Consider the following 26,913-nt stretch of genomic DNA (forward strand, 5'->3'; position numbering starts at 1 on the left):
GAGCAAGGTTTCCCCCTGGTGATTTTTTATGGAACATACAGAAACAGAGGAATCATATTTGAAAGAATCATACACTATTACAGTTTTTCTGAATTGCCAAAACACTAAACCCCATTTTCTAAACTAAACTGTCGACTGCCAAAATAACTTCATCAAATCAATCACAATCACACCTTTGGCAAAACTTTAAACACTGTTCATCTGGTTACACAATTTGCAAATCACACACATTCTCATTCAAAAAACACATTTTGCAGTGTGGTGCACTTTGACCCAGAATGACACACACTGACCCCAAAAGTTAAACACAACTAACACTAACACGTTATTGTTAATGCACCACCACTCAAAACCGAGCACACATGCGTCAAGTCAGTGATGTATGGAACCCACGCAGTAAACAGGATGTAAGCCATCTCAAGAGAATGGAAAATCATAGTAAAGTCAATGGATGCTGTGCATGTGATGATACAGGAGTGGAATCTTTTCAAGGCTGGATTCAGCAAAAGGATTCTTTCCCCATTGCTTAGCAAAGGAGAGGACTGCCTGTGATGTAGATGAAGTCCTGACCCGGCCGAGACATGATGCTGAGGCAGAATGAATGACATTGCCTGCTGTAAAATCATAACCCAGGTTTTCATTTTTGCTGCAGGATTTCTTGTTTACATATGTTTTCATAGGTGCAAGAATATGCAAATATCCTACAGCAAATAAAGAGTTTTTTCCTGCTATGCCCAGAGTACAGTGTTTTGCATTTGTTTATGTAGTGTGGAGTGATTGCTGAGCAGGCTGTATGCATTAGTTGGCTTTGTGTGTCCTCTGACAGCAGTGTTTGGTTTTGAATGAAGTTAAAACAGTTTTGAATCAATTGTTTGATTTTGCAAGACAAGTCAAAGGTTTTGAGAGTATAGCTTGAATTTTGGAGTTTTTGTTTTGAGAAAATGAGGGGAAATTTCAGAAAATGTGTTTTGGCAATTCAGAAAAACTGTAATCCATCCGTCTAAACTAATCTTTATCATTATTTTAATGTGGGTAACAGCTGAGACTGGCTGCAAAAGTTATTTACATTAAATTATCTGATCCATAGTTGGTGTGCAAAAATTGGAACATTTTGAAAATCTTCAAATCTAACAATGTTGAACTATTCCTTTAACAGAAACTGTAAAATTGAGCTTTTCTTCTCTAACATTTTCACATCAAGTCCTGGAAATAGTAATTTTGTCCTTGACTGTCAATGCCCTTTTACAGAGGTTAACAGTCTGGTTCCCTTTCAGATTTTCTTTAACCTTCTATGTCTGCAAGAAAATTTTTATTTCAGTGATTGAATTCATTGTTCATCCAGACCATCAGTAGCTCAGTGTGAAGGTCAGCTGTTGAGGGAAAATCACTTTCAATGAATTTAGCTGGATTATTTTGATGATTAAAACGTGTGACCTTTCTGTTGTGATGGAAGAGCAAAGCCTCTCTCAGAGTTCGTTATTTTACAGGTATAAACTGTTCAGAAAATGATTTATATACTTTATTCATACAACATTTTGGAACAATTCCACATTTCTTTTTACAGTTCTGATGGAAACATTGATATCTAGGGCATCAATATTATGCTGAGTGTGAATATTGGCCTTTGTCAGGTGTATCTGTAGAATTATGTTACCAAATGAGATGTCTTCAGTTTGGGAAACATTTAACTTTAGTCCCTGGTTGAAAAGAACAACACATGATTTCAGCTTTAGCAAAGCCAAAGTCAGACCCTCTATCAGACACCTCCTGCCTTTATCAGCCCAATCATCCGTCCTGTGGTCTGACCAGTCATCAGTCCACTCCTGCCCTACCAGATGGTGCGTTTTACACCTGCCCACATCGAGCGTTTGGTTCCCTGCACGGCTCGCACGTCGTCCCAGTGCAGCCGGGTATTGGGGATCTCGTCCTCAGGCTCTGGGTTGGGTCGCGCCCTTTCTGTAGGACTCGCCACCACCACGGGCAGCGGGCCGCGATGCTCCTGAAACTCGACAACATGGAGCTTCTTCTTGTTGGCCAGAGTCTGGTGGGTTTCCTACAGAGTGGCAGAAGGAGAGACAGGTGTTAGTGAAGAGGTGAGGAAGAAGAGAGATGTTATTGAGGCTTGGAACCTAGCAGGACAACCTCTATATAGTTTGTAAAGGTAGTGTTACAGACATCTGTGCCCCTCAGACCTCTTCACTACCAGACTGTCTTCTTCATAAAGATATATAAACACAATTTTTTAATCAACAACACAGAACTGTACTGAAAGGTGGTTGTACGTAGTGATGAAGCCACACTCCCTTCAGCCCCAGTGTTTACAGCATCTTTCAGTTAAGTCAATGTCCCTTTGTAACCTCAAATTTTATTCACCTTTACAGACCTGCTTTATACTGATCTTTAACAAAACGTTTAAGACCTCTCTTTATTGCACAGGACAGGATTTTGTTCTGTTGTTTCTGGTCATTAACTCAGAGAATAAAATGCAGACTGATGCTTTTCCAGTAGCAATTAAAACCAGTGATCCACCACTACCTCCCACTACGCTTACATGACCGCACCTGATTGGCTAACCCAGTGAAGAGGGCCCTGGTGATGTTGAGGTAATTGACAGATCCCTCTACTTTGCAGTACATGTCCTTTATGCCGATCAGCCTGCACAGAGTGATGATTGCCCGGTGGCAGTGCAGACCATAACCTGCAGAGACACAGAGCCAGCAAAGCACAAATATACACACATTAATGTCACCATGGCTGAACATTAGGGGTAGACAATGTAAAGCCTTCTATTAAGATAGAGACACTGTTAGATTAGTACACTTCTTATTAATATGTTATATATTTTTGGTGTAGTAGAGAGTCTTTTAGACTGTTTACAGACCAATAAAAGAAAGTATTTCAGAGATATAATCTCACAGCATTTATCATCATATTGCTCAAATATACTGAGTAAACAGTATAACATGAAGAAGTCTGACGATATTCTATATGTATCTTATTGCTGACAAAGTGCAATGAGAAGTTGGAAAAGTAATGAATTTGGAGCCAAAACTTTGTTTTGAGTCAATAACACAAATCCATCCTGCTGCACTAAATGTGTATTTTTCCACAGCTGAAAATACTCCCAATAATGCACTTTATACTTCTTCTGTCTGAATAAAACTACAGTGCCCAGTTGCTCTAGGAAATTGCTATGTATTTGAAAAAATAATATGTGTATATTTATGGCTCATTTTAACAGTCCTCAGTAGGAATGAAGCAGCTTAGGTGAGTGAGTGAATGGCACAGAAAATTTGTAAAACACAGAGAGATGGACTGATGCATTTTTGGTCAGAATATCACCAAACTTCACCTTAATCCTACAATCGAAAATGTTGAATGGATTAAGATGTACCTTCGTTTTGTTTCTTCATGCGCAGCGTCGTCCTCTTGAACTTGGATTCGATGTCATGATAAACTGTGGGGGATGAAAACAACAGCTGAATTACACTCATTGGCTGTTGAGCAGGGAAAGAGATGGACCAAACAGCCAAACAGATTTTTTGTTTGGCTGTTTATGTTTTGTGCTATTTCCAAATGAAGGCACTTGTGTTTTGTTATCCCTTTGTTATTGTGTTTTCCCTCAGGGCTTGTGTTTCTCTACCTGCCCACCAGATGTCCTTCCACATGCCAGCGTCTCCCGCTCACTGCAGCAGCTGTGGCTAATTAGTTATTCAGACACACTCAGGGTCCCTGAGCGGGAGCTGTGTGCTGCTGAATGAAGCTTGAGACGACTGTTCCATAGCTCTGTGTTAAAATCTTGTTTCTGGTGTCACATCACTTTAAAACATCTCACTGGTCCCTGCATACTCTAGACATCCAGTTGGAATCTAACACACTTAATAAATTAGACTTTGTACAGCGATGCTGCGACATAGATTATAGATGGAGGGAACAAACAGGGAGGATGGATGAGAAGACAACTTTCGTAAAAGAGAGAGAATTCTGTGCTCAGAGGAGGCATCCTACTGGGTGAAAAAATCTAAAATGCAAAACTAAATGTCATATGCACACACCCATGCAGGAGAACACACACATGTGGGGGGAGCTAAACATTTGCTGTGGCTGCAGGAGGTCCAGGTTCAGTTGGAACAATGAGTGTGTCTATTGATCCAAACAGCGAGAGTGGATTGAAAACAAACAAACAAACAAAAAAAAGGCAGATTACTCCACAATATTCTAGTGACCGTGTCTGTTTATTCAATCTCTACCACTCAACTAAAAGTCTACCCACAAGAAAATGTGTTTGTTTTGATGTTCTAGTTTAGTCCAAAAGGTCCTGTTTTCTTCCCACAATGGTGGAAAATGGCCAAAACAGAAAACAACCAAACCCGCTGCCACATTCAAATTTATTCAAATTCACTTTGGCTTTGTGTTATCCATTAACTTCTACTGAACACCGGTGAAGCCACATGGATATTCACGGGAGAGTGGGAGTACTGGCGCCAATGACAATAACAGCAACAACTGAAAGGTCAGCGGAGCTCAAACATCTGCCAGAGCCTGAGCGCTTTTCCAACTTACCAACCTGTAGCTTCCCTGGTGCTTTCTATCTGTTTATCGGGTTTGTATTTTTCCAGCAAAACAACATGTTTGGCAGCAAAGCTGGGACCATCCAGATGTCAGACTTGCCCGACCAACATGCCGTGGCAGCAAGACAATTATGGAGAGAAACTGTTAATCATCTGGTGGCAGGAATCCCAGATCTGGACTGTCACCAGAACTTGAATTATGACTGGTCAGCTTGTCATCTGACCACTGGATTTAAACTTTTTTAGAAATCAAATAAAGCAAGGGGTTGAAAATTGTACAACTTGGCCAACAACGGTGACAGAGGAATGATGACAAACATGATCTACGAGCTACCTGATTTAATTTGATCCCAAACCCAATGAAAATGAGCCTCCAAAAGACTGTCTTATTTAAAAGACAAAGTAGTAAACAAACAACCAATCACGGTGGTCGAGACAGGTCGCAGATGGTGGCACAGTGTGAGCTGGCATGTGGAAGGATTTTTTATCTATGGACCTGCAAAAATTAAATATAACCACAGTGTTAAGCTCAAACTGGGTGGAAATACAGGAACGAACACACACACACACACACACACACATACAAACACACAAACATACACACATACACACACACACACACACACACACACACACACACACACACACGCCTCAGGTCTGGTTTCGGGCCAAAGCAGGAAGCTAACTTTCTCCTCCGGTGGGTGCAGTGCGGGCTGATGACTCACACACACATTAATCTTTCTGGCTTTGCTCTCCAGCAGCAGCAGCAGCAGCAATAGCAGCAGCCAAATGGAGTTTTACAATAAGAAAAGTACAAGCGGTGCATTTTACCTCCCATATCTTTCTTCACAAATCCATTTTTTTTAATTATGTCGCTTGTGTAAATACAGGCAGGTGGTAGGAGAGGACGGTGCGGGACAAGAGGAATGCATAAAGAGTTGGAAAAGATGCAGAGGAGGAGGAGGAAAATGAGAAAAGAGGTGGAAGTGGAGTGAGATGAGGAGAGATGGAGAGAGAGAGGTAGAAGGAGGAAACCAAAGGGGTGGAAAGAATAGAGCTGTCAAGTGTGAGAACCTATTTTTATTTGGGTGCCCATCCTTCATGGAAGTAAAGTCCCATTCGTTTTTTTCCCCTCATACAAAATGTTACATGACTCACAGTTGGAAACTCTCCTGGTTGAGTTGTCAGTATAAACGATGAACATTCAGGCACTGATAAAGATTTGAACTTGATCATGTATTGATTTCATGTATTTTCCATTCATTCTGTATGAAATGATGTCAGGATGATGTGACTCATTTGGTTAAAAACACATTATGCAGTGTGTGCGGACTTGGCTCAACTCCCAATCCGGTCCTACCTTTGCTGTATCAGCGAGTGAAAAAGCTAAAGATTGCTGAGAAAATGGGTAACATATTATACAGTTTAAATCAGTTCATTTTTGGATTCTGGGTCAATTCTGCATAAATTCGAGAAGAATGACAACGTGTTTGATCCATAATTTCGACTCAGAAATGTCTGGCATTTGTTGCTACTTTGATTCACCCCTTTGACTGAATCCTACCTCATAGCAACAGTAGCCAAGGCTCAATGGGTAATGTGGTATTTAGAGCTGTCAATGACAAAATGATGGCCGAAACACGATTTCTCAGAAAGTAGGTTCAAATAATTAAAACTCGTGGCCACAATATAAATATAGAGGATTGTTACTATATCCAGGGAAGGATGTGAAGGGGCAGTTGAAGGAGGAGGAGGAAGTCTAGGAGGAAAAGTAAGTGAAGGAGATGGAGTAAGGGGGAAAAAACACAGTCACTTACTGGTGTGGTTATTGTATCGATCTATATAGTACAAGTAGTGGATGGCTCTGTTCTTGGCCTGCACACACACACACCAACAGAGGAGAGAGGAAAGTTAACACTGTCATTATAATTAACACTTCAGCTGGAAAGCCAAATTGGACAAATAATGGACGTATTAATAGGGGGAATACAAATATTATTATATACAAAACACAAGGGACTTTCCTTGTTGCCTTGTGGGACTGCTCTGTGATGAAACCTTTAAATCAACATATACTGAATCATATAGAAGAGGGTAGGTGGATTTGCATCTCTAAGGGCCCCTGTTTAATTTTACTGTGTAATTTTGTCTGGATTGAATCAAATGCAGGAAAATATGTCATATTTTAAAAGTTACAACAGAAATCTGAAGGGAACAAACATCAGTTAATTAATCTACATAATAACTCAGTTTTACTCAGTCTAAATTCTGTTTCCACCCGGGCAATCAAATTCTGTTGAAAACAATTACGCTCATTGTTATTTTACTCCATTTACATTAAATTAAAAAAAACAAAAACAAATATCCAACCCCTAAAGACATTACAAATTCCACAATGTGAGGATATTAACACAAACACTGACTGACTAATTATTTTGCCTGTGAATACAAACAAGTCTGTGGTCTTACCTTTCGCAGAGCTGTGTGTCTGTCTGTTGCTTTACCCAACGCAAACCCTGGTGGGAGGGAGGGCAGTCAATTTTAAAACATCTCTGACAGCAGAGCAATGAACACAGTCAGACCACACTGGTTCGTTATTTATTTATTTATATTAGAAATGCTGCCAATTAAATGTTTCACATGTTGTTAAATTACTGATATTGATTATGAGTCTTCATGAACACTGTGACATGATGACATTTTATATAAAGCAATTCTAACTGAGTCTGTAATGAGACACTGAAGGCAGGTGAACCTCAGGAGTGTGTAAAGGCTTTCCTCAGCATTTTCTTTATTTTGCTGCTCCTGAAGAGTGTGAAAAGTGTCAAAAACATTTCCTGAACTCCTCCATATCTACAGAGAATGAGAAAGGTCTTTTTCAACTTTTGCAAACACCCTGAAGCTGTCAAAGTCATTTTTGGTTCTGTCCCATGATTTCAGAAACCAAGAGGATATTTTTTTTTTTCCCAAACCAGTTTTGGATTTAAAATACCTATGCCTATTCTTCAAATTGGTCCTCAAAATATATTATTATTCATGTCTATTTATATAATTTTAAAGATAAATTGGAGTCAGAGTAATGACTTATAATCAGCTGTCAAACCTGCTGCTCCTTTGCCATTTCCCACAGCGACCAGACAGCTGATGGACCTCTTCCTGCCCTCTTTCGCTGTCATGTTGAACACACTCTTCACCTAAAAGACATCAAACAACAATACATAACATTAAACAACATTATTTCTTGTCTAAGTACGTTAGATTTTTTTTCCCTGTTTCCATAAACACATTTTTTAAAATTTAATATTTTTACTTAAAACGTAATATAACACTACAACAATCTGCTAAAGCATATCTGTGTGTCAATCCAGACCAAAATGCCTGTCCAGATTAAAGTGACTTTCATCGATCTGCTAGTAAACAGAGCACATGCTCATCTATCACATATACAGCTGCTTGTCCTCCATCGTCCAACCATGCAGGCTGATTAACTACATGTAATATGACTTTTAAAATACCAGGGGGCAGCATTGGTACACTACAAAGAGAAGGAGGGAGTGTATGAAAGGGAGATGAGAGATAAAATGTGAGGAGGAAGAAGGTGCAGTGGGAGGATAGGTGACGAAATAAAGAGAAGAGAGGAAACAAGAAAAGGAATGAAAACCAAAGACAGGAAAAGAAGGGAACAAAAAGAAAACAACAGAAAACAAAGAGGGAGAGAAGAGGAGGAGTGGCATGACAGAACAGCAGACAATGAAAGGTCTCTGTCTGGGAGACAATAATAGTTAACGTCAAAAGAATCACAAGCTTGTTTTAGTGTATTCACGGGTTCCAGAAACCAGGAGTCCACCATACTTGTGGGTAAGGATTCGACATTCAGCTGTGATGATTATGGTTTGGGTAAGAGGCTAGGGGAGGCATTATGTCAATGACGGGTCCCCACAAAGATAGGTGCACAGGGATGTCTGTGTGCACGTGATTACACGCAAGCATGTGTATGCAGTATGTAAGTGTGTGTGTGTATGTGTGTGTATGTGTGAAAGAGAGAAAGAGACACTGAGTAAATATATGAAGAAAAGACAGTGTGTTGTACTGTGGAGTGTGAGCATATGAGTGAGTGTGTGTGTGTGTGTGTGTGTGTGTGTGTGGTGCCTTGATAACAGATGAAGAAACTGCTGACTCCTAAAAGAAAACTTTACTGAAGAACTGTACAAGTCTCTCACACACACACACTCACTCACACACACACACACACACACACAACACACACACACACACACACACACACAGCAGCATTCTTCATTTGTTTTTGGCCACTTCAGGGCAGAGGTCCACAACAAGCTGAACATCACACACTTTTGACATATTATTACTAAACAAAGTTGTTATGGTTGATGTGATAGCAAACTGTTGCCTGTAAATGCATTCAGAAAATATGAAGCAACATCAATATGTATTTCAAAATGTGTTTATAGAGACCTGGTGAATCTAAATTCAACACTCACATTACTTTTTGCTCTGTTTTGGTCTCCACCAGCTGCCTCTTCTGTGTCATAATGCCCCATTATGTTTACCAGTTAGTCTTTAACTGTGTGTCTGCTGTTTGGTGCTGGGCAGATTGTGTACAATTAGTTTATCAGAGCTTTGCTGCTGCTTCCTGCTGTGGTTGGACACAAGGTTGATGAGAGTGAACCAGAATGGTAAACTATGAGCTGAAAGAAGCTAAAATGCTTTGTACAGCTGAGGTAAAGTGTTGACTCAGGTGCTAATTCTCTGTTGGTTCATCACCCTGAGCAACTGCTTCACATTACATATCTTGATCACTGTCATATAATTATGATTAGTGCAGCTTTAAGTAAAATATACATAAGATGTGAGTTACAGTACAGTAAAATCTAAATAGTTCTGAGTCAGAGACATGGTACACAGCTTTAATCATTTTGCTGTGTTAGAATGACTTTGCTGTCTTATTGTGGTGTTTTGTTTTTGTTTTATGTTGTGTTTTGTTTTTTTTTTTTTTTATTGTTATTTTGAGCTGATTGTGGTGGTGGTTTACTGCATTCAGCGCTATTGTGAGTTAACAGTATTCATCTGACAGCGCATCTACTATTCTATACAAATACAGGAATATCTGCTGTATATTTATACAGTGAGGTGGGAAGACGAGAAGTGATAATACATTCAATAATATCCATCATCTAATGTTTATTTATTGTGTAGAAAAGATGTAAAAACAAACATGACTTTTATTACTTTGGAGATTTTGAAGTCCTCGACTGCTCTATGTTGTGAGTGTTTAAGAGACGTGGGAAGACAGTAAGTAAGAGAAATGGGTTAAATTAAGAAAGACTGATGCAGAATACTGAAGATAAAAAAAAAAAAGAAAAAAGAAAAACAATGAGTGAGTGAATAAATCCATTCTGCCCACTCTTTAATAAGGGACATATTTAACTCTAAGGGGAGCTGCCACCAGTCCTTGCACCTGAACTCTCCTCATCCTGACTGTCCAAGTAGACCAGAACGTACACGCCCTGGTTTCTCAAAGAAGTTGCCTTGAACCAAAGATAAAGCTTTCTTTCAAACTCTGAAACCACGAATTCAAAACACAGTGAAAATAAATGTGCTAATGTCTCATCTTGTAAACAAAAAGGAGAATCTGATCCAGGTATGCTATGTTGTCGCTATGTTTATGTTTATGTTATGTTCTATTACCCTGTGTCTTTTTTTTTTTTCCTATGGGTGGCCTGTACAGGGACCACCAGCAGCCCTTCTGGGACTTATCTGGGCCAGAAAAACAAAACACAGTTCACCTCGGCGCTTTCATCCCCGCCAGAGAGCGCAAGTGACAGAGTGGTGCTGAATTTCAGCTGAGGCAACTTCAAAGTCAAGATCTGCCTTCAGCTCCTCTAGTTATGTAACACACACATTTCAGTAAAGGGTTTATAATTTGACTGCAGGGCCACAGCAGAAGGATTGGGGTCAGGGCAGCAGCAAACACCAAAACTCTGAAAACACAGCCAAACTGCAGCGCACAGCCTGCACGCGCACGCACCGCACACGCACGCACACACACACACACACACACACACACACACACACACACACACACACACACACACACACACACACACACACAGAGTAAGGTCTCTCTACTAGGTCCTAATACTTTAAACATTTTCTTATCTTACTGTGGATACACACAATGCTGTTAATGAACAGCGTACAAAATAATTACTAGCTATTTTTATAACTAAATACATAATATATACACACAACATTATGCTTATACACTATGGCTGCAGAGCTGTAAAGGAAGGCAGCAGCATATCCTCATATTCTTGTAGTCAAGTATGAACATTGGTGAGAATAAGGAAACTCTCTGCCTCTGCAAAGATCCCGACCAGATGGGATCTCAAACGCTGTTTTTGTGAATCAAAATTCAACAAGTTATCACACTTCAATGTGACTTGTAGCTGCTTGCAGCCAGTTTGTATCAGAAGTGTGCGTAAATGTCTCCGGTGATGTTGAGCTTTCTGCTTTATGTTCCTCGTTTTGAAGGTGAAGATGCAGCAGTTTTTGGACGAACATTAGCTGGGAGAGCAGATGGGCTGAGTTTGTCTCCGCCGGATGAGCGACAGCATGGCGGTGGGAGGATGCTTCTAGCTCGCTCTCACTTCTGTTTCATCTCTTATTTTCTCAATCTGTTGCTGCATGCCTCCCTATCTGTATCCTATCCACACTCTGCAGTGCAGGGGAGGAGTTTTCACCACATGGAACCAGAAGGCAGTGAGAGAGCACAAACCTACGCCAACATTAAACACTTCTCTGACTTACTGTTGCACAACTTCACATCACTTCTTTCACTTGGATTTGAAGTTGATATCTTGACCCTAGCAAACACACTGAGTAGTGGCAGGAGTTTATTTACTCCTGTATAACTGAAACAAATTCTGACTACATACACTACAATCACTTTATCTGTGCTCATAGCTTACTTATTCTTATGAGCTGCACTGTTATGTTTATATATCTTAGTATTTAGTTCACAGATTTATGATCATTTTCTCAGTAGTTACTGGATTCACACAGCTATGTATAGTTTATGTTAACCTGTGTGGGAGCACTAAATGTGGATCTACTTTATGTTTCTTCAGCTTGAGCATTAACATTTATACATTACGATGGTGTGTTATTAAACTAACTTCAACTTAAAGCAGACTTGTGTTCATCTGTCCATCTCTTATCAAACATCAAACATGAGGTCATCCTCCTGTTTGACCGACCAACAACGCTGCTCATGCTCTTCTTCCTGTGCGAAAGTTTTGTCACATTAATCCTGACCTAAACGTCACTGTGCTGTTTGTCTCACAACATACACAAACTCTTTTATGCCCAACATTGTGACATTTTGCCCTGATGACTACGCTGAAGCAAACACACAGTGTGTTGACATGATCACTCTCTTAGCCAAGTCTAATGATCGATACTGTCACTAGATGACCACACAATTACCTCACTCATTAGATTTATGGCCTTTAGTGTGTAACATTATGCCTCTGCTCCTTCCCCCTAATGTTATGTTTACCAACCAATTAAAACACTGGTGCTATTATACTTATTCTGGTAAACGTTGCTTAATTTGTTGGTCATGTAATTGTATTGTGTTTATGACACTTGAGATGTATGAACAATTATCTAATTATTCAATGGCTGAAATCTCACCATCAAAATAAAAGTCTTTCTAAGGTTTAAGAAGTCCTGCTGACTCATTAGAAAATGTGCACATTACGTAACTGATTCCAATGCAAGTGAAATTCTTACATTAATAATCAGTTTGTTTTCACTGAAAAACAGTCACAGTGTGTGTTTAATTTAGAAGATGTTTCACAGATCTCTGGTCCCTGACCTGCTGGCACTGAATCTGGTTAAGAGAAATAGCCAAAACCTGAGAATACATTTGTGAAGCTAATTATGACCACTGAGCAGAAATGCAATCATCACTGTTGGCTCAGGAAAACCATTTATCAATCATGAAAATGACTCAGAAGTCTGTGTGTGTGTGTGTGTGATTGTGTGAGTGAAAGAGAAACAATAAGACAAAAACATGTTTAACTGATGTGGACTTGTTTGTTTGTTTATCTTTTTCCACATAGTTCATACACTCTATGGGAAATACTGACTGTGTTTAAGTGTAAATAAATATCTTACAACAACAGATTGGAATTCTCACATTTAACTGAAACTGCTGCATTTTGCTGCAATTTAGAATCAATTTAAGTGAATACACAGGCTTTATGATAAATTAGCTCTTGAGTCATTTCAACAGCTCAACATTTCCTGCAATAAAAACTTCTTCACTGTATTGTCCACTGAAGTAAGTATTATTTGTGTACAATTCTGTATCACAGTCAGTGCATCTATATCTACACAACACTGTCATAAGCTAAAACATGCATATGTTGTTATGTAAATCTAAGAACTTTTGCTCTCCTCAGTTGGGCCTAAAAGTTAATAATAATCATTTAGTGAGCAGTGGCTAAAATTGACTCAGATAAACATTCTGTTCCTAAATGAACTCTTCTGGAAGACAAGACAAACTACTATGAATGTGCTCTAATGAACCGTGTGCTCTTGGGTCAACTCTAATGAACCCAAATAAATACAGACAACCATCCTGTTACTGATGAAAGTTGTGCCACTAGATTAACTTTCATGAGCTGTATTTCAGCACTGTCTGATGTGATGGAAGACTGCAAGCTTTTATATTTTTGAATAATTGAATTGATATTGAAATTCTATTAACTTAATTACTGTCAGTTAAGTGGCCATCTTTGATGCTGTTTAGACAATCACAATATCAAACACAGTTGGAAAAGCATCATTAACTTAAAAATGCTCTTAATGGGATTCCTGCAGCAGTGGTAGCTGCAGATTATTTCTATTCAAACTGCACATAAAGATGAGAGAGGATATGAGCTGCTAATAGCCTATGTCATAAGTGTTGCTTTTAACAAATTATTAATCAAGCTGTATTAATGCCCTTTATGTGAATTTCACTTCAGATATTAAGTGGTCCACATGCCCTCGTAAGCTCCACTTAGCTGTTAAAGCACCTAATCTAATCGAAAGTTCTTGCAAAGTTGCTCTCATCTGGCTTGCTCTCTGTTTACTTTTGGCAAAACTTTTCAAGGTTGTTGAGTTCAGGGAAGGGTGAGATTAAAAAAAAAAAAAAGACAAAAACCCCTGTTCTGACACTGACGACATTCCATCTCTGTTAATGAAATCACCGAATCCTGTCCAAGTGGCTGCTGTACCTGGAGAGAGGCCATGAACATCACTTTTCTCTCTGTCGCTCTAACTCTCCTCCCATTCTTTTCTCTACTGTTACCTCTGCTCTCGGTCATCCCTCGCTCTCTTCCTCATCCCTCTGAGGTCCAAATGATTGCACTTCTTACTGAGACTGTGCCAGAGACGTGTGCTTTAACTTAATGGAAATTTTTAGGATGTAGTTTGTAAATGTTATTGTATTGGATTAAATGATACATTATGGTGCATGTATTTTATTTGACGTTTCTCTGTACTCCACTCTTGCGTACCCTCACCTCTACCTAAACCTGCATAAATCCTTTTTTTGACCACCTGGAGACAGCACAACAAGCTGTAAACACCTTAAGTTACTGTGTCTAACACGTTAACAAACAGTTTCTTATTTGCAAATTCAACAGACACGAAGCAACATTAGCATTTGTTTGGAGTTATATTTCTGACCAACTCTCTTTTTACCTCTATTATGGTTTCCACCAACTTCTGAGTTGGAACATCTGATTTGTTAGTAGTTAGAGTGGGTTTATCAGAGTTTGTTTGGGCACAACAGCCTCCCGCTGCTGGAAACAACGCTCACGAAGGTGATAAGACTGAGCCGAAACAACAAAGTTGTGGGCTGCAAAACCAAAACAAGGGACTTAAAGGGGCTAGAAAGCTTTGTAGATGAGAGTGCAGCTGTTGATTCAGGTGATACACATTTAAGTTGCTTGATAATTTGACTGCTGCCATTACCTGAGCTACATCTTATTTTTATCTATTTTATTAACATATACAAATTGAGGCACCTATCCTATAACTGCTCAGTGAGCAAAACCACTCAGAATGTTGCCATGTATACTGTATAACCTAGCTTTTTGACTACCAAATCTCTCTTTGCACATGAGAAAGTTTACATAATCACCAACTACTGCTGCTGAACACATAAAAATTAAGGTGACATACATTTGAAGTTGTGTAATTATTCCATTATTAAATATAAATTTCAGATTTAACAATAATAATCCATACTTATCACACATAAGTGATACAAAATCCCACATAAAAAATGTTTCAGAGAAGACATAAGCTTTTGGATTACCCAGAAGAGTAACCATTTTAGTCGATACAATCAATACATTTTTGGGACTGACTAAGATGGGTTCATAGCACTGGGAAATGTCAAGTAGAAAAATCTGGCATTGAATGTCTGATCAGATTCATAATAAGACTAATGATTTAAATAATAATTTTGTTCATTATAAACTTTATCATTCAGGCAAAGTATGTGGGTCTGACTGTGTTTAGATAAAATGTTTAAAAATTGTGGCTTCATTTATTAAATGATATTATATTCCTCAAATTAATGTACAGAAAAAAAAGTTTGTATTGTGATTGGTGCTGAAAATAAAGTATCGTTTGGGGAATAGTATGTGGTTGATTTCATGAGAATTCTACATTATATATTGGAACAGGCATACTGAATTATTAACTTTCTCTACAGTTTAAGGCAATTTTATTATTAATGGCACGCCATCTACCATTTTCTCTCCTCACATTCCTCTCACCTTCTAACTTCCTAACTCACTCACACAACTTTTCCTCCATCTCACCATCGCTTCCACCCTTCCTCAGCCCTCTGTCGCCCACCCTCCCTCTCCTCCTGCTGGATGTGTTCACTAATGGCATGCCGGCATCGTCGTCCTTGGGAGACAAGCCTTTTTATTCCAGTAAGCCTTTTTCATTTCATTAGGCCTGAATTTATAGTGGTGCGCACGCGCACACACACACACACACACACACACACACACACACACACACACACACACACACACACACACACACACACACCCCGATACAGAAACGTGTGAGTGCACACACACACACACATACAGATATATTTATAGAAGGAGACGGCACCATAAAAGCATCCGTCAGTTTCCAAGGGGGAGCCTAGAGTCTGTGACACCACTCTTATTTATGCAAGCAGGAGGGCTGGGGAAGACTATTAATGTAAGACAGACAGACAGACAGACAGACAGACACAGACACAGACACACACAGACACACACACACACACACACACACACACACAGTGATTGAAACTAATAGGAAAAAAACCAAAATAAAACACATGAGTGATGCAAATAAACTAAGGTTATATTGAAATCAGACCTCTGATGTATCAGTATACAGCAGGTTAATACTTGTATATACTGATCTCTTTCAGGTGTGTATGTGTGGGTTGATGTACAGAACATGGATCAGACTATATTATGTGCATGTGCATCTCTTTGCAGATTAATGTGTGTGTGTGTTAGGCATATACACATCTGTGTGTTTCTGCGTGTGTGTGTGTGTGTATGTGAGACCTTGTGGTATTAACCCCATTAGTTTAGCAGGGTCCATTAGCGGTAATTGGATTAAGGTAAAATACCCCACGACAGAGAGAGAATCGAAATGAATGGGGTCTGCCCATACAGCTTATTGTACCTCCCTCTCTCACACTCACACACTCACACACACACGCACATAGCAGCATGTGCATTTGAGTGTGTTACTGATGAGAGCCCAACACTGGACAGTGGCTGGTTCGACTACTCGGCTTCTGTTTTTTTTAATGTGCAGATTTAGTCTTTCATTGGCAGCGTGGTGAGACTTTTTTCAGCACAGTCCTTCTTTATTTTAGTGAAATCAAATAAGGTTGGTTCTCTGCCTTTAAATAAGACTTTCCTCAAAATGAAACATCCCTAACTGCCAAGTGTATAACCTAATAACCATGCTGATTCTTCTTTAACAAGGTCTAGGTTGCTGTTTACTGTAGAAATCAGATTTTTTTTTGTCAGAGTAAACAGCAGTTAGATACAGTGTCTTCCCATTGAAAGAGTACCCGCCCCTCTTGTGCTAATACCACTGCTTTAGAGTTGATTAATGTTTTTTATATTTGCTTTGCATCAAATACTAATGCAAATTTGACCTTTTCAAAATGACTCTGTTTGGCGTCAGGGAGCGCTAAAGCACTGCAGCTGAAATGTGGTGCTCAACTGCTTCTACCCTTGCTCAGCAAATTTGCCTACAACCCCATCAATGTGTACATGCCACACTGGATTTTCCACCATTTTGAGTTTCTTGAAAACAGTTTCCCCCTCTGAGGCTTTCTGCATAATTATTCTGTACAGTCAGATTTAGTTAGAGGACAGCAGTAAAACCAAACACACTGGAGTTTCCTGGTCCTCCCTGCACAGTGCTTAACTGTCAGTGCAGCTGTGATTTCTGCTTTTATCTGAATGATTTAAAGAGTGAGTACATGTCTAAAGAGCCAATTGACTTTTGCCTGTATAAAACAAGTTAACAAATTAGCACCTGTGTATTAATGTTTTATCAATAATAAAAACCTTTCACAACATATCAGTCACAACTATTTCAACCTTTTAGCAACATGATGAAGAGCAAAGGGTGGGATGTGGAGAGCTGAGACAGGATACATTACATTAGAGTAGAGCACAGCCGATACAGGATTTTGAAGGCTGATGCCAATTTCAATATTTTCTTCTCAATATTTTACATTCTAATAAGGATCCCTTACATTTAGTTGCTGAAGAGTTCTGCCCAAGATATGCACTGAGCAGGGCATTATGCAGCTTAAAAATAAACCTGTTTTACTGTTCAAAAATAGTACACAGTAAACTTGGAACGACTCTAATTCTTATGTATTCATTTATCCAGTACTCTTTTATTTATATCTATATGATGCAAGCTGAAGGAAAACATTTTCCAGCCACAGTTTATGCCGTTGTTTAATAACATGCCATCTTTAATGATGCAGAAACAAGACAAACAGGAACAGGGAGGGGGGAGTGTCTGCATCAACTTGTTGTTTAGTTGTCTCAGTCTGCACACTTTTATTTCTGGTGCTTTTCTGCTACTCTAACAACCTCTCTAATATTACCAATATAGCCAGCTATTTGAAATGTAATGGTCAGATATTAGCTATGGGGTTAGCCTTTATTCTGAGAGGGCACCAGCTTTAAACTTGTCTAACACCACTGGTATAAAATCTTTGTTGTTGCGGATGTATTTACCATTATGTCAATTAGGCAGACAGAGTATAATGCTATTAGCTGGCTTCCATGAGCCATAGTAGTGGCTAGTTCTGTGGCTAACTAATTTAGCAACAGATACACTAAAAGCATGTGTCTTCTAGTGGCTGTCGATGCCACTGTTCATTTACTTGCTAGGGCTAGTTTTACTGACTATTTCACAAATGCACCCATATTCAAGTTTGTCAATGGGCTAAAGCCTACACCAGTCACAAAAATGCTTACAAACTGGGCTATAGCAACACTAATAATAAAATAGCCCAAGCACCCATCTTTGGCTTTCCATTATCCATCCATTCATTAGCTTTCCATCTTGTCACTCATCAGTCATTATAAATACCAATACTATTTCACCCACAATTAGCTTGAATCGGGTGATAAAACTGGCATCAGTCTGGCTCTGCATTACAGTCCTTGATTTCAACAACTTTGAGAGTCAGAATGTGTGATAAAACAGCAGCTATTAAAATAATCATCAGTCAATATCAAGTGAAAGGATTTTATTCAAACTGTCAAAAATTTGCTCATTGAATTAAAACTTGACTGATGTGACAAATTTGTTGTAGTTTAATGTGTTTGTTTACTGCATGATAACATTTTATTCAAGACTGAATGCTGCTTTCAATGTAGCTGTTTAGTCTTATGTGTTGACTAAGTATTTATGAGGAGCAGCATCCCTGGATAGTTTTTTTTCTTCAAGGCTATCTGACAAGCGGTGTTTTGGAAAAATAATTAACCTGACATATTAGTTTTGACTGAATATATAATTTTGAAAAATAAATGACATAAATGAAAATAAAAGCTGTGATGTAGCGTTCTTCAAGGTCCAAATTACATTACAAAAACAGCAGCTGATAATTAAAGCCTCTATATTTGTGTATGTCAGGTTACACTCACCTCAATGATGCGTGAATCAAAGTCCTCATAAGTTTCTGTGGAGAGAAAGGGAAAGAAAGAGGTAAGTAAAAAGCTTTTACACACAAACACGTTTTGGCACAGGCACGCACACACAGTCACAGACACCATAAACAGATTAAACCAGGCTCTCGCTAGCCTAACAAATACCCAGAAGCCCTTGCAGTAGTGTAACGAGTCGACACTTTTCATTGTCAGTGACCTCTGAAGGATGTTAGTCTCCCAGCAGCAGCCTGTTCACTTCTAACCAATTAACAACAAACAAAGGAGAGCTGACTCAAGGGCTCGGAGGAGAACACACACACACACACACACACACACACACACACACACACACTCGTCAGCTGGGACATTAGCCCACCATCTGTAAGAAACTAAACCTGATCAGAGACAAGCAACCTAGTTACAGCTCTCTGCACATCACATTCACTAAGCCCCGTGTGTATTTGTGTGTGAGTGAGAGTGACAGACAGTGTGCGTGTGAAGGGAAGTGTTTGTACATGTAGGAGGGGAGAGCGCGAGTGTATTTCACGGTGTGAGAGAGCTTGTTAGCACAGGAGCGAGAGAGAGGGAATATCAAGAGGAAATGAGGGGGGAAAAAAAGGAAACTAAAGATTATGCGATGGAAGTGAATAAGAGACTGAAGAAAGAAGGAGAAAGAAGCGAGAAAATGCGCTTTGTGACTACAGAGTCTCTCATCTGTCAGCAGTTTGAGGCAAATGGGCTAAACTCAATTCTGACAGCAAGGACCAAGATTTAAGCATGTAATAAGGCTGGGAATAGGAGGCTAGCAGCTCCATTGGTAGATCCACTGGAATTAAGCAGCAGCGTTCCTCAGAGTTTGCAATAAAGAGTTGATTAGGCAGGAGATGCACCTTTATGGGCTTCAGACACTGTTTACAGCTTTCTCATAGAATTGCTTCTTATTTTCAAATTTGTCCATTTACATCTTGACACAATTACAGTACTGTCCTATATTATTAATGAAAGCTCCTCTGAAACTGCATTTAGATTTTCAAAATGTCTCCATTGAAACCAAGAGGCATTAAAGTCATAAAGGGATACGAGTACAGTCGTGTCCAGTTCTACATTTTCAATACCAGTGTTCGCACCAGACCAATGACAGAAAATGCACAAACACTTTTAGGCTCCCTGTGAAAAATGCACAAAGGAAATATAGGAGCTGCTCACAGTGACACAACATTAAAACAACTTCTGGATGGTGGAGAAACAGCTCCTGGGACAATTTAAAAAACAGAAATCAATGATGGCAAGTACATTGGTTTCTTTTATAGTGACTGCAAAAACTACATACTATAAAAACCACTACGTAGTAGCTGCTGTACAGTTAGTATGTAGTATGGAATTTGAATAGGGTTGGTTTTTTGCCCCTTCATTTTCACTAAACCGTGCATTCAACTTAGCAATCCATTCACACGCATTTATTACTTTGTGTTAACGGTTTATCAATGAATTTGCTTTGTTTGCAAAGATTTCAATACTAATATTTCTTTTACTTTATGACTCCCAGGGGCTACATAGATTTTCCTGCTTGAGTTAAAATGGCCACTGTGGGAAAGGTCTACTGTTTTCCTTACTAAATCTCAAACAGAAAACCTCACAGGTGCTGTTTTTCTCTGCCTGCCGTCAAAGTTAATCTGAACGGTTAGGTTTGCCTCACCTAACTCAATTACAAGGCAATAACAACAGTATATCAAATGGAAAGTGAAGTAAAAGAATAACAGGACTAAGAGTCCACAGCGATGTCAGCTGCTCTGTGAGGCTGCACTAAGCTCTCAATGACAGCGCTGGCACGTTGGTGTTTAGCATGGAAGCATGCTAATATTTGCTAATCAGCACTGAGCACAAGTTAGCATTTGTGGACCAAAGTAGTGAACTGACGAATCAACATTTCAATGAAAAAACAAGAGTCTGGTCATTTAGGTTCAAGAACTGAGAGAGGAGAGAAGACAAGGCTGCGTGGGAGGGAAGAAGGGAAAGGAGGAGAGAGGAAAAATGGGTTGAGAGACGGGAGGAGAGAAAGATGAGAGTGTAAATCTGAAAGGAAATGACAGGGAGGAAGGATGGGAAAGAAAGACAGACTGACAGAAGAGAGAAAGGGACAACGAGAGAGGAGGAGAGACAGTTGAGGACAGGAGATGGAGGAAAGAGAGGAGACAGTAGATTAGCAGACAGAGACAGAAAGAGAGAGAATAAAAGGTGTGAGACAGAGAAAGAGAGTTCTGACAGACAGAAAGTGTGACATGGAAAGTCAGGGACACAGAGAGAGAGAATGAGACGAACAGAAAGAGGAGGATATCTTTCTAAATTAGGAAATTGTCCCACTTGACACTTTGGTCGAATTCTCATCTTCATCAGTCCTAATGGGCCACCATACTGGCCTGTCACTCTCTTATTCCCTCTAACACAAAGCAGCACATCCCTTATTACTCCTCTGTTGCTTCTTCCATCCCTTCTTTCTCCATCACTGCAGTCATCATTGTGTCTTCCCATCCCACACCACTCAGTGTGTGTGTGTGTGTGTGTGTGTGTGTGTGTGTGTGTGTGTGTGTGACAGTGAGTTGTCCCTCCGAGACCTGCTGTGTCATGATCTAGACTCATCATTACTTCTCCAGTCAGCACAGGAGCCGCATCTATATTTCCTCACAGGGTGTTAATGGAGATGTGCACAAATGCTGCGACTGTCGGCTCCGTCTGCTTGTGCTTTGTTCTGGATCAAGTAAAAGATAGATCCATTGATCTTATCTTTTTAAGTAGCTCAACTGATGCTCTCTATTACAGACTGAACAGCAGAATGTAAATATGATTACTTTTGTTTTATGGCTATGACTAGCAAGCAAAACCTCTCCAGTGCAAACAGTTTTCCATTGCCACCGTACACACTTACAAACTGAATAGTTAAATGTTCTCTGTTTTATATTACATTAGCTAAATATATCTGGGTTTTGGACTGTTGGTTGGACTAAAGATATTTGAAGATGTAGCCCTCACTGATGTTTTTCACTATCTTTGACATTTTACAGACTAGAGAAAATTCTCAGCAGATTAACTGAAAATGAAAGTAATTGTGGCAGCCCTTCTACATAACATGAGACACATTCATCTAGTGTTGAAGGGGTGTTATGACAGTCAAAAAGCTAAGTCCTGTAACCAATGTATCACCTTCACGTATAAAACTGGCTTTACTGCTTCAAAAACACACACGATTTACAATGTTTTTGTGTATTCAAAATTTGGATAAGTCTCATTAAGCTACTATTTGGGGTAGGTCTTAAGCATTTTCAGAGAGCTCTCGGGTTGTTTTAAGGTGTTTTTAGGTTATTATGCTGTTAACTTTATGACCACAGCTCTGTGGCATATTTTGCGCAGTCTGTCTGAAGTTGTTGGTCTGTCATGAACAGTAACTCCTACCTATTTTGGTCAGAAACAATATACAATGAGCAGGTCTGGGTTGTATTTACCTCCGTTAGGTCCAGGGTCAGGGGAGCCCAGGCTGGTGCCCCCCCAGGAGTTGCCCGTCCATCCTCTCTCCCGCTTCACCCTCATCTTCCTCTTCCTATCCCACTCATCCCTCTGACGCACTGCAGGAAAGACACAACCGGCACATTTAGCATCGGAGCCCTGAGAACATGCAACAGGCCCCCAGCTGACTTCAAAGAGCACGATGTGATAAACATCCAAGGTGCTATCTGTCATTGTCAAATTATCTGTGTAATTACTGTTAACAAATGAGATCACAGTGGAGACAAATTGGCAGCTTCTATCTCACACCAGTGGTGCTGTTGGTTCTTCTATCATTATCCATGCTGTTTCTTCCTGGTGACTCTTGAAAAAGACTCTTTTTCAGTGAAGTAACTGCTATTTGGCTTTGCTTGTTCAGTTTGTGTGTTTGTATGTATTCAGCGTATTCTGTGTCTGTACCTCGTTCAGCTTGCACCTCCTCCTGCTCCTCCTTGCCTCTTTGACTCATGGTTTGAGGAGCGCCATCCCTTATCATCGGAGCGTTCAGACCAGGCCACAGAAAACCGCCTTTACCTGTGCATTAAAGACACAGAAAGAAAAAAGGAAAAAGGGAGCGACAGCATGAGAGAGAGAGAAAGAGAGTTACATGGTGCAAGACAAGAGAATATATTGTATAGTACATACAGGGTTTCTAGACATGTCAGAAATTTAATTCTAAGATTTTAAAACTTGATATCTACAGTACTGGTCTTAAAAACACTGACTGAGTAATAAATTAAAAACACTGCAGCAAAACAGTTTCTTTAAAAAAAAAAAAATCACGTAACCACAGACGGAAGAGTAGGAATAGCAAAAGAGCGATAAATGAGAGTCACTTAGTTATAGTGAAAGCAAAGTAGAGAAGAGAGAGGCACAGAGACTGAGGCTGAATGAAGACTGAAGTTCATCTTAGAAGAAATGTGAATAAAGACACTCAAAACAGGAAAAGGGAAAACAGGCAGAGAGAACGAAGGGTTATTCCTCTCCCTAGTGGAGCAGTGTAATAAATTAATCAACATTAGTTTAATGAATATTCTAGTGCGTTGTGTCTATCAGATGCTTATTAGCATTAGTTTGACACACTAGTGCCGACCTCTGAACGGCAGAACACAACTTAACAGCAAGGAAGGAGAAATGTAAACACCTGTCAGCAAAGAAAATAATGTAAACAATCTGATTTTGTCTCACCTTCCCCAAGGCTCTGTCCTCGGTTCAGGTCTTTCTTCATTTTGCGCTTGGTTCTCTTCCCTCTGCCCTTCCTGGCTCCAGCACCCGTCTCTGCCAACACACCTTTCCACAGCTCCTCAGCCGTCACTGTAAACACACACACGCATACATATGAACTAACATAAACATGCTGGCTCTAACAATCAGTCACTTTTTTTTTTAAATCTTTTCTCCATTTTATTTGTATGACAGAAGAAGACAGAGAGAAACAGAGGGAAAGAATGTGAGATGTCAGCTAAATAGAAAAAAAAAAAACAGGTTTATCAGCAAGTGCTGTGCTTCAATACAAAGAATGATAATGTACATTCCATCATTGGTCTATTAAAAATCAGAAAACAAAAAAATCAACCGACTAATCAAGCAAAATAATCAGCAGATTAACTGGAAACTAGTTATGTAAAATAATACCATTAATAATTATTATTTATATAGCACCTTTCAAAACACTTTTATTTTTGCTTTACTGTAAAAACAGAGAATAAAATTAAGACTAGCAGCAGCCTCTACATTGAAAATCCCAATTAAAATTCTCCAAACGTTAGTCTTTACTTGTCTTGATACCACTTTCTTTCTCCCCTGACTGAAAAGCCAAAATGCTGCCAACATAGCAGATTTACAGCTTGATGGGGCATCCTCAGCTTCACCTGAGTCTGTTTTCTCACCTACTACACCTTCACAGCAGTGAGCTAGCTCCGCTGCTACTGATCTGTCCATTCCTCCCCACATCCGTATCATTTTTTATCTTTTGATCAGCAGTTTACTTGGTCATTTTAGGTGCACTAAAGCTTACTGGATATATGGACTCTGTGGCTGTAGCAGCACGAGTAAAGATGTCATGAAGTATACTGCTAGGACTGTAATAAAATACAATAACTTACTATTTGTAAAGACTGGAACTAAAGTGATATACTGTAGATCCAGTTTAAGACCTGTAGTATATCCACAGATTATGACCCATCTGACACTGTACATCAGTACAATAAAAGCAAAATAATACAACCAAAACTCCAGTGAGAGTAAATATTTAATGAGTCTTCACACCGTCAATGGAATATGAAAGAGTGTTGGTTTTCAGTGTTAAGTGTTTGACAGTGTGTATTCCTGTGATCACAATACAAACTGTGAGTGAGACATGTTGACAGACACAAAACATATAATTGTTTGAGATATGCTGCGGCAGGGACTGAGAATGAATACGACAAGAGAGCGAAGGGGGAAGAGAGACTGAGAAAACAAAGGAGAGAGGATGTTTTAAAGTTCCGTATACTGTGTGCCCATTTGAAATACTGTCATCAATCAGACATCTTGTCCAAACAGACTCCTCAGACATGCACCTGCATTTGTTGATGGGAAAATCACTTCCAACTAGGGCTAGGCGATATGGAAAAATAAACGATCAAATTTGTTTTGGTACAGCCCTTCTAGCCCCTGCTAGAACTTGGTGTGGCCAGCCCACATTTTCATCGCTGGGATGAAACCTTTTCAGGTGACTGAAAAAGATGTGTTGTTTCCCATTAGCGATAAGTTTTGTAGACCGTCTTAATCTGGGCTTTGTGGCTTTTAAAGTAACCAAATTACTTCCATATAATTGACATGGAGTGACCTTTCTTGTCATCAATTTCCTGTTTGGAGGATAATGCGAGTTCTCCACTCTCACTTTCATGCCTATATTTCTTTCTTGTCCATAGCTTTCTTTACCGCTGGTCAGCCCAACAATGCTTTGTGACAGGAAATGGGTGTGTAAAAACTGCTGCCTGACTGGCTGTTATGTTAATACCTGCCATGTGATAAGTTATGATCTCGGATTGAGGTTGTTTTAACACCCAGCCCTACTTCCAACATACGCTGCATGGCCACAAGTATGTGGCCACCTGAACATTATACCCATATGTAACGTGTGGGAGGGACCGATGACATTGGTGACACTAAATACTGGGGTTTGAAGAGTAAACAACACCACTATTTTGTTGCAGCTGCAACTTGGAGCCACAGACAGAACTGTCAAATCCCATTTGAAACAAACTTGCTAATGATTTTGTGAATCAAACGAATGTATAAAACCAAAATTATGGTTAAAGGATAGTGGCTCTTTTAGGTGAGTAACTGATAAATGATGATGCTTTTGCTCCACTATGGGGACAAGTCATTTTGGAAATAATATTTTTTATTAACTTACACTTGTTGAAGAAGCTGCCATGCCTGGCTTGCTGCCATGCTGTTGCAGGCAACGGTGGAAGTGCTGGGTTTCTTTGGAGAGAGGCAGCTGAGGCTCGACTTGCAAACTGGGATACCTGAGCTGCTCCCACAACGGTGCGGAGTGGTGCAACGCCTGAAACAGAGACATAGACAGAGACATCCACCACAGGATTGAGAGATGTATTAAAAAAAAAAACCTTCTAATTACGTTAATTGGCTAATTTATGAGCAAAGGTTTTACAAACAAACATGTTTATGACGTTTTTTAAAACAATACTGAGACAGCAAGAAAAGCAGAGGTTGCTAGAAGTTGAGATTTCACTGAGATAAAATACTTTTCCGGTTATGAGTAGGTATGTTGTAAATATGCCGACTTAAACCACGGACTTAGACACTGCATAACTAATCTATAAAGTTATTTTCTCAGTGCCCTCTACATTTAATAATAATCAGGGCAACATTAGATTGAAAGAATTTTGAATAGAGTTTGGTTGGGGACAGGCATACATCATTTCAAGGCTGCTTGGGAGTCACCAGCTCTAATATTTCTATTATGTCCTTAAATTACAATAGTTAGACGATTAAAAATGATAATAAATAGGATAAACATTAACATAAAAACGATTAGAGAGCAGCTGACACACGTGAGGATCACTCGGGTTGTACATCAGACACAATGCCGGAGAGTATCATCAGTTTTGATGTAAAAGTCTAAAATCCAAATCCAAGTCAATGTTATTCGTAACTGTAGGCTAATTATAAATCCTGACTATGCTGAAAACTAAGTCATTAGCATGCGGTTTTTTTTTTTTTTTTTTTAATCATGCACTGCCCCGCAGCAATGACAGGATGATCCCGGGTCAGAAAACAGACCTGCCAAGAACCGGTCACACTTAAACATAAAACAAAATTACTGTAAACATACTCCTATGTACACACTGTACAGGTTTAACGAAGCTGTGGAAGGTAAAAAAGGTAAAACACTCCACCTCCAACTGTGATGCGGAGGGCACAGCACACCCGTATAGTCGCCGCCATGTTGGATATGTGGGGTCCTACAGAGGACAACAAGGCATCTGTACTGT

General features: G+C 39.5%; 1 protein-coding gene across 1 annotated transcript; it reads right to left on the minus strand.

Annotated features, from left to right (window-relative positions):
• Window positions 1-1,506: 1,506 nt before the first annotated feature.
• On the minus strand, window positions 1,507-26,913 carry mrps5 (mitochondrial ribosomal protein S5). Its single transcript, XM_018695304.2, has 12 exons — window positions 26,818-26,913; window positions 25,809-25,961; window positions 23,594-23,719; window positions 22,826-22,939; window positions 22,366-22,485; window positions 18,866-18,900; window positions 7,675-7,765; window positions 7,041-7,087; window positions 6,389-6,446; window positions 3,395-3,457; window positions 2,562-2,698; window positions 1,507-2,053 (listed from the first exon to the last, which is right to left on the minus strand). The coding sequence occupies exons 1-12, from the start codon at window positions 26,864-26,866 to the stop codon at window positions 1,829-1,831; spliced, it is 1,218 nt and encodes a 405-aa protein (XP_018550820.1). The 5' UTR covers window positions 26,867-26,913; the 3' UTR covers window positions 1,507-1,828.

This window comes from Lates calcarifer, linkage group LG16_LG22 (assembly GCF_001640805.2).
Source record: "Lates calcarifer isolate ASB-BC8 linkage group LG16_LG22, TLL_Latcal_v3, whole genome shotgun sequence".
NCBI classification, from domain to species: Eukaryota; Metazoa; Chordata; class Actinopteri; family Centropomidae; genus Lates; species Lates calcarifer.

Excerpts from the sequence above, each read along its gene's own strand:
- mrps5 (XM_018695304.2), bottom strand. The coding sequence starts at position 26,866 with ATGGCGGCGACTATACGGGTGTGCTGTGCCCTCCGCATCACAGTTGGA. Across the intron at positions 7,766-18,865 it reads TTGATTCACGCATCATTGAG|GTGAAGAGTGTGTTCAACAT; the intron begins GTGAGTGTAACC and ends GATGTCTTTTAG. Across the intron at positions 7,088-7,674 it reads AAATGGCAAAGGAGCAGCAG|GGTTTGCGTTGGGTAAAGCA; the intron begins GTTTGACAGCTG and ends CCCTCCCACCAG.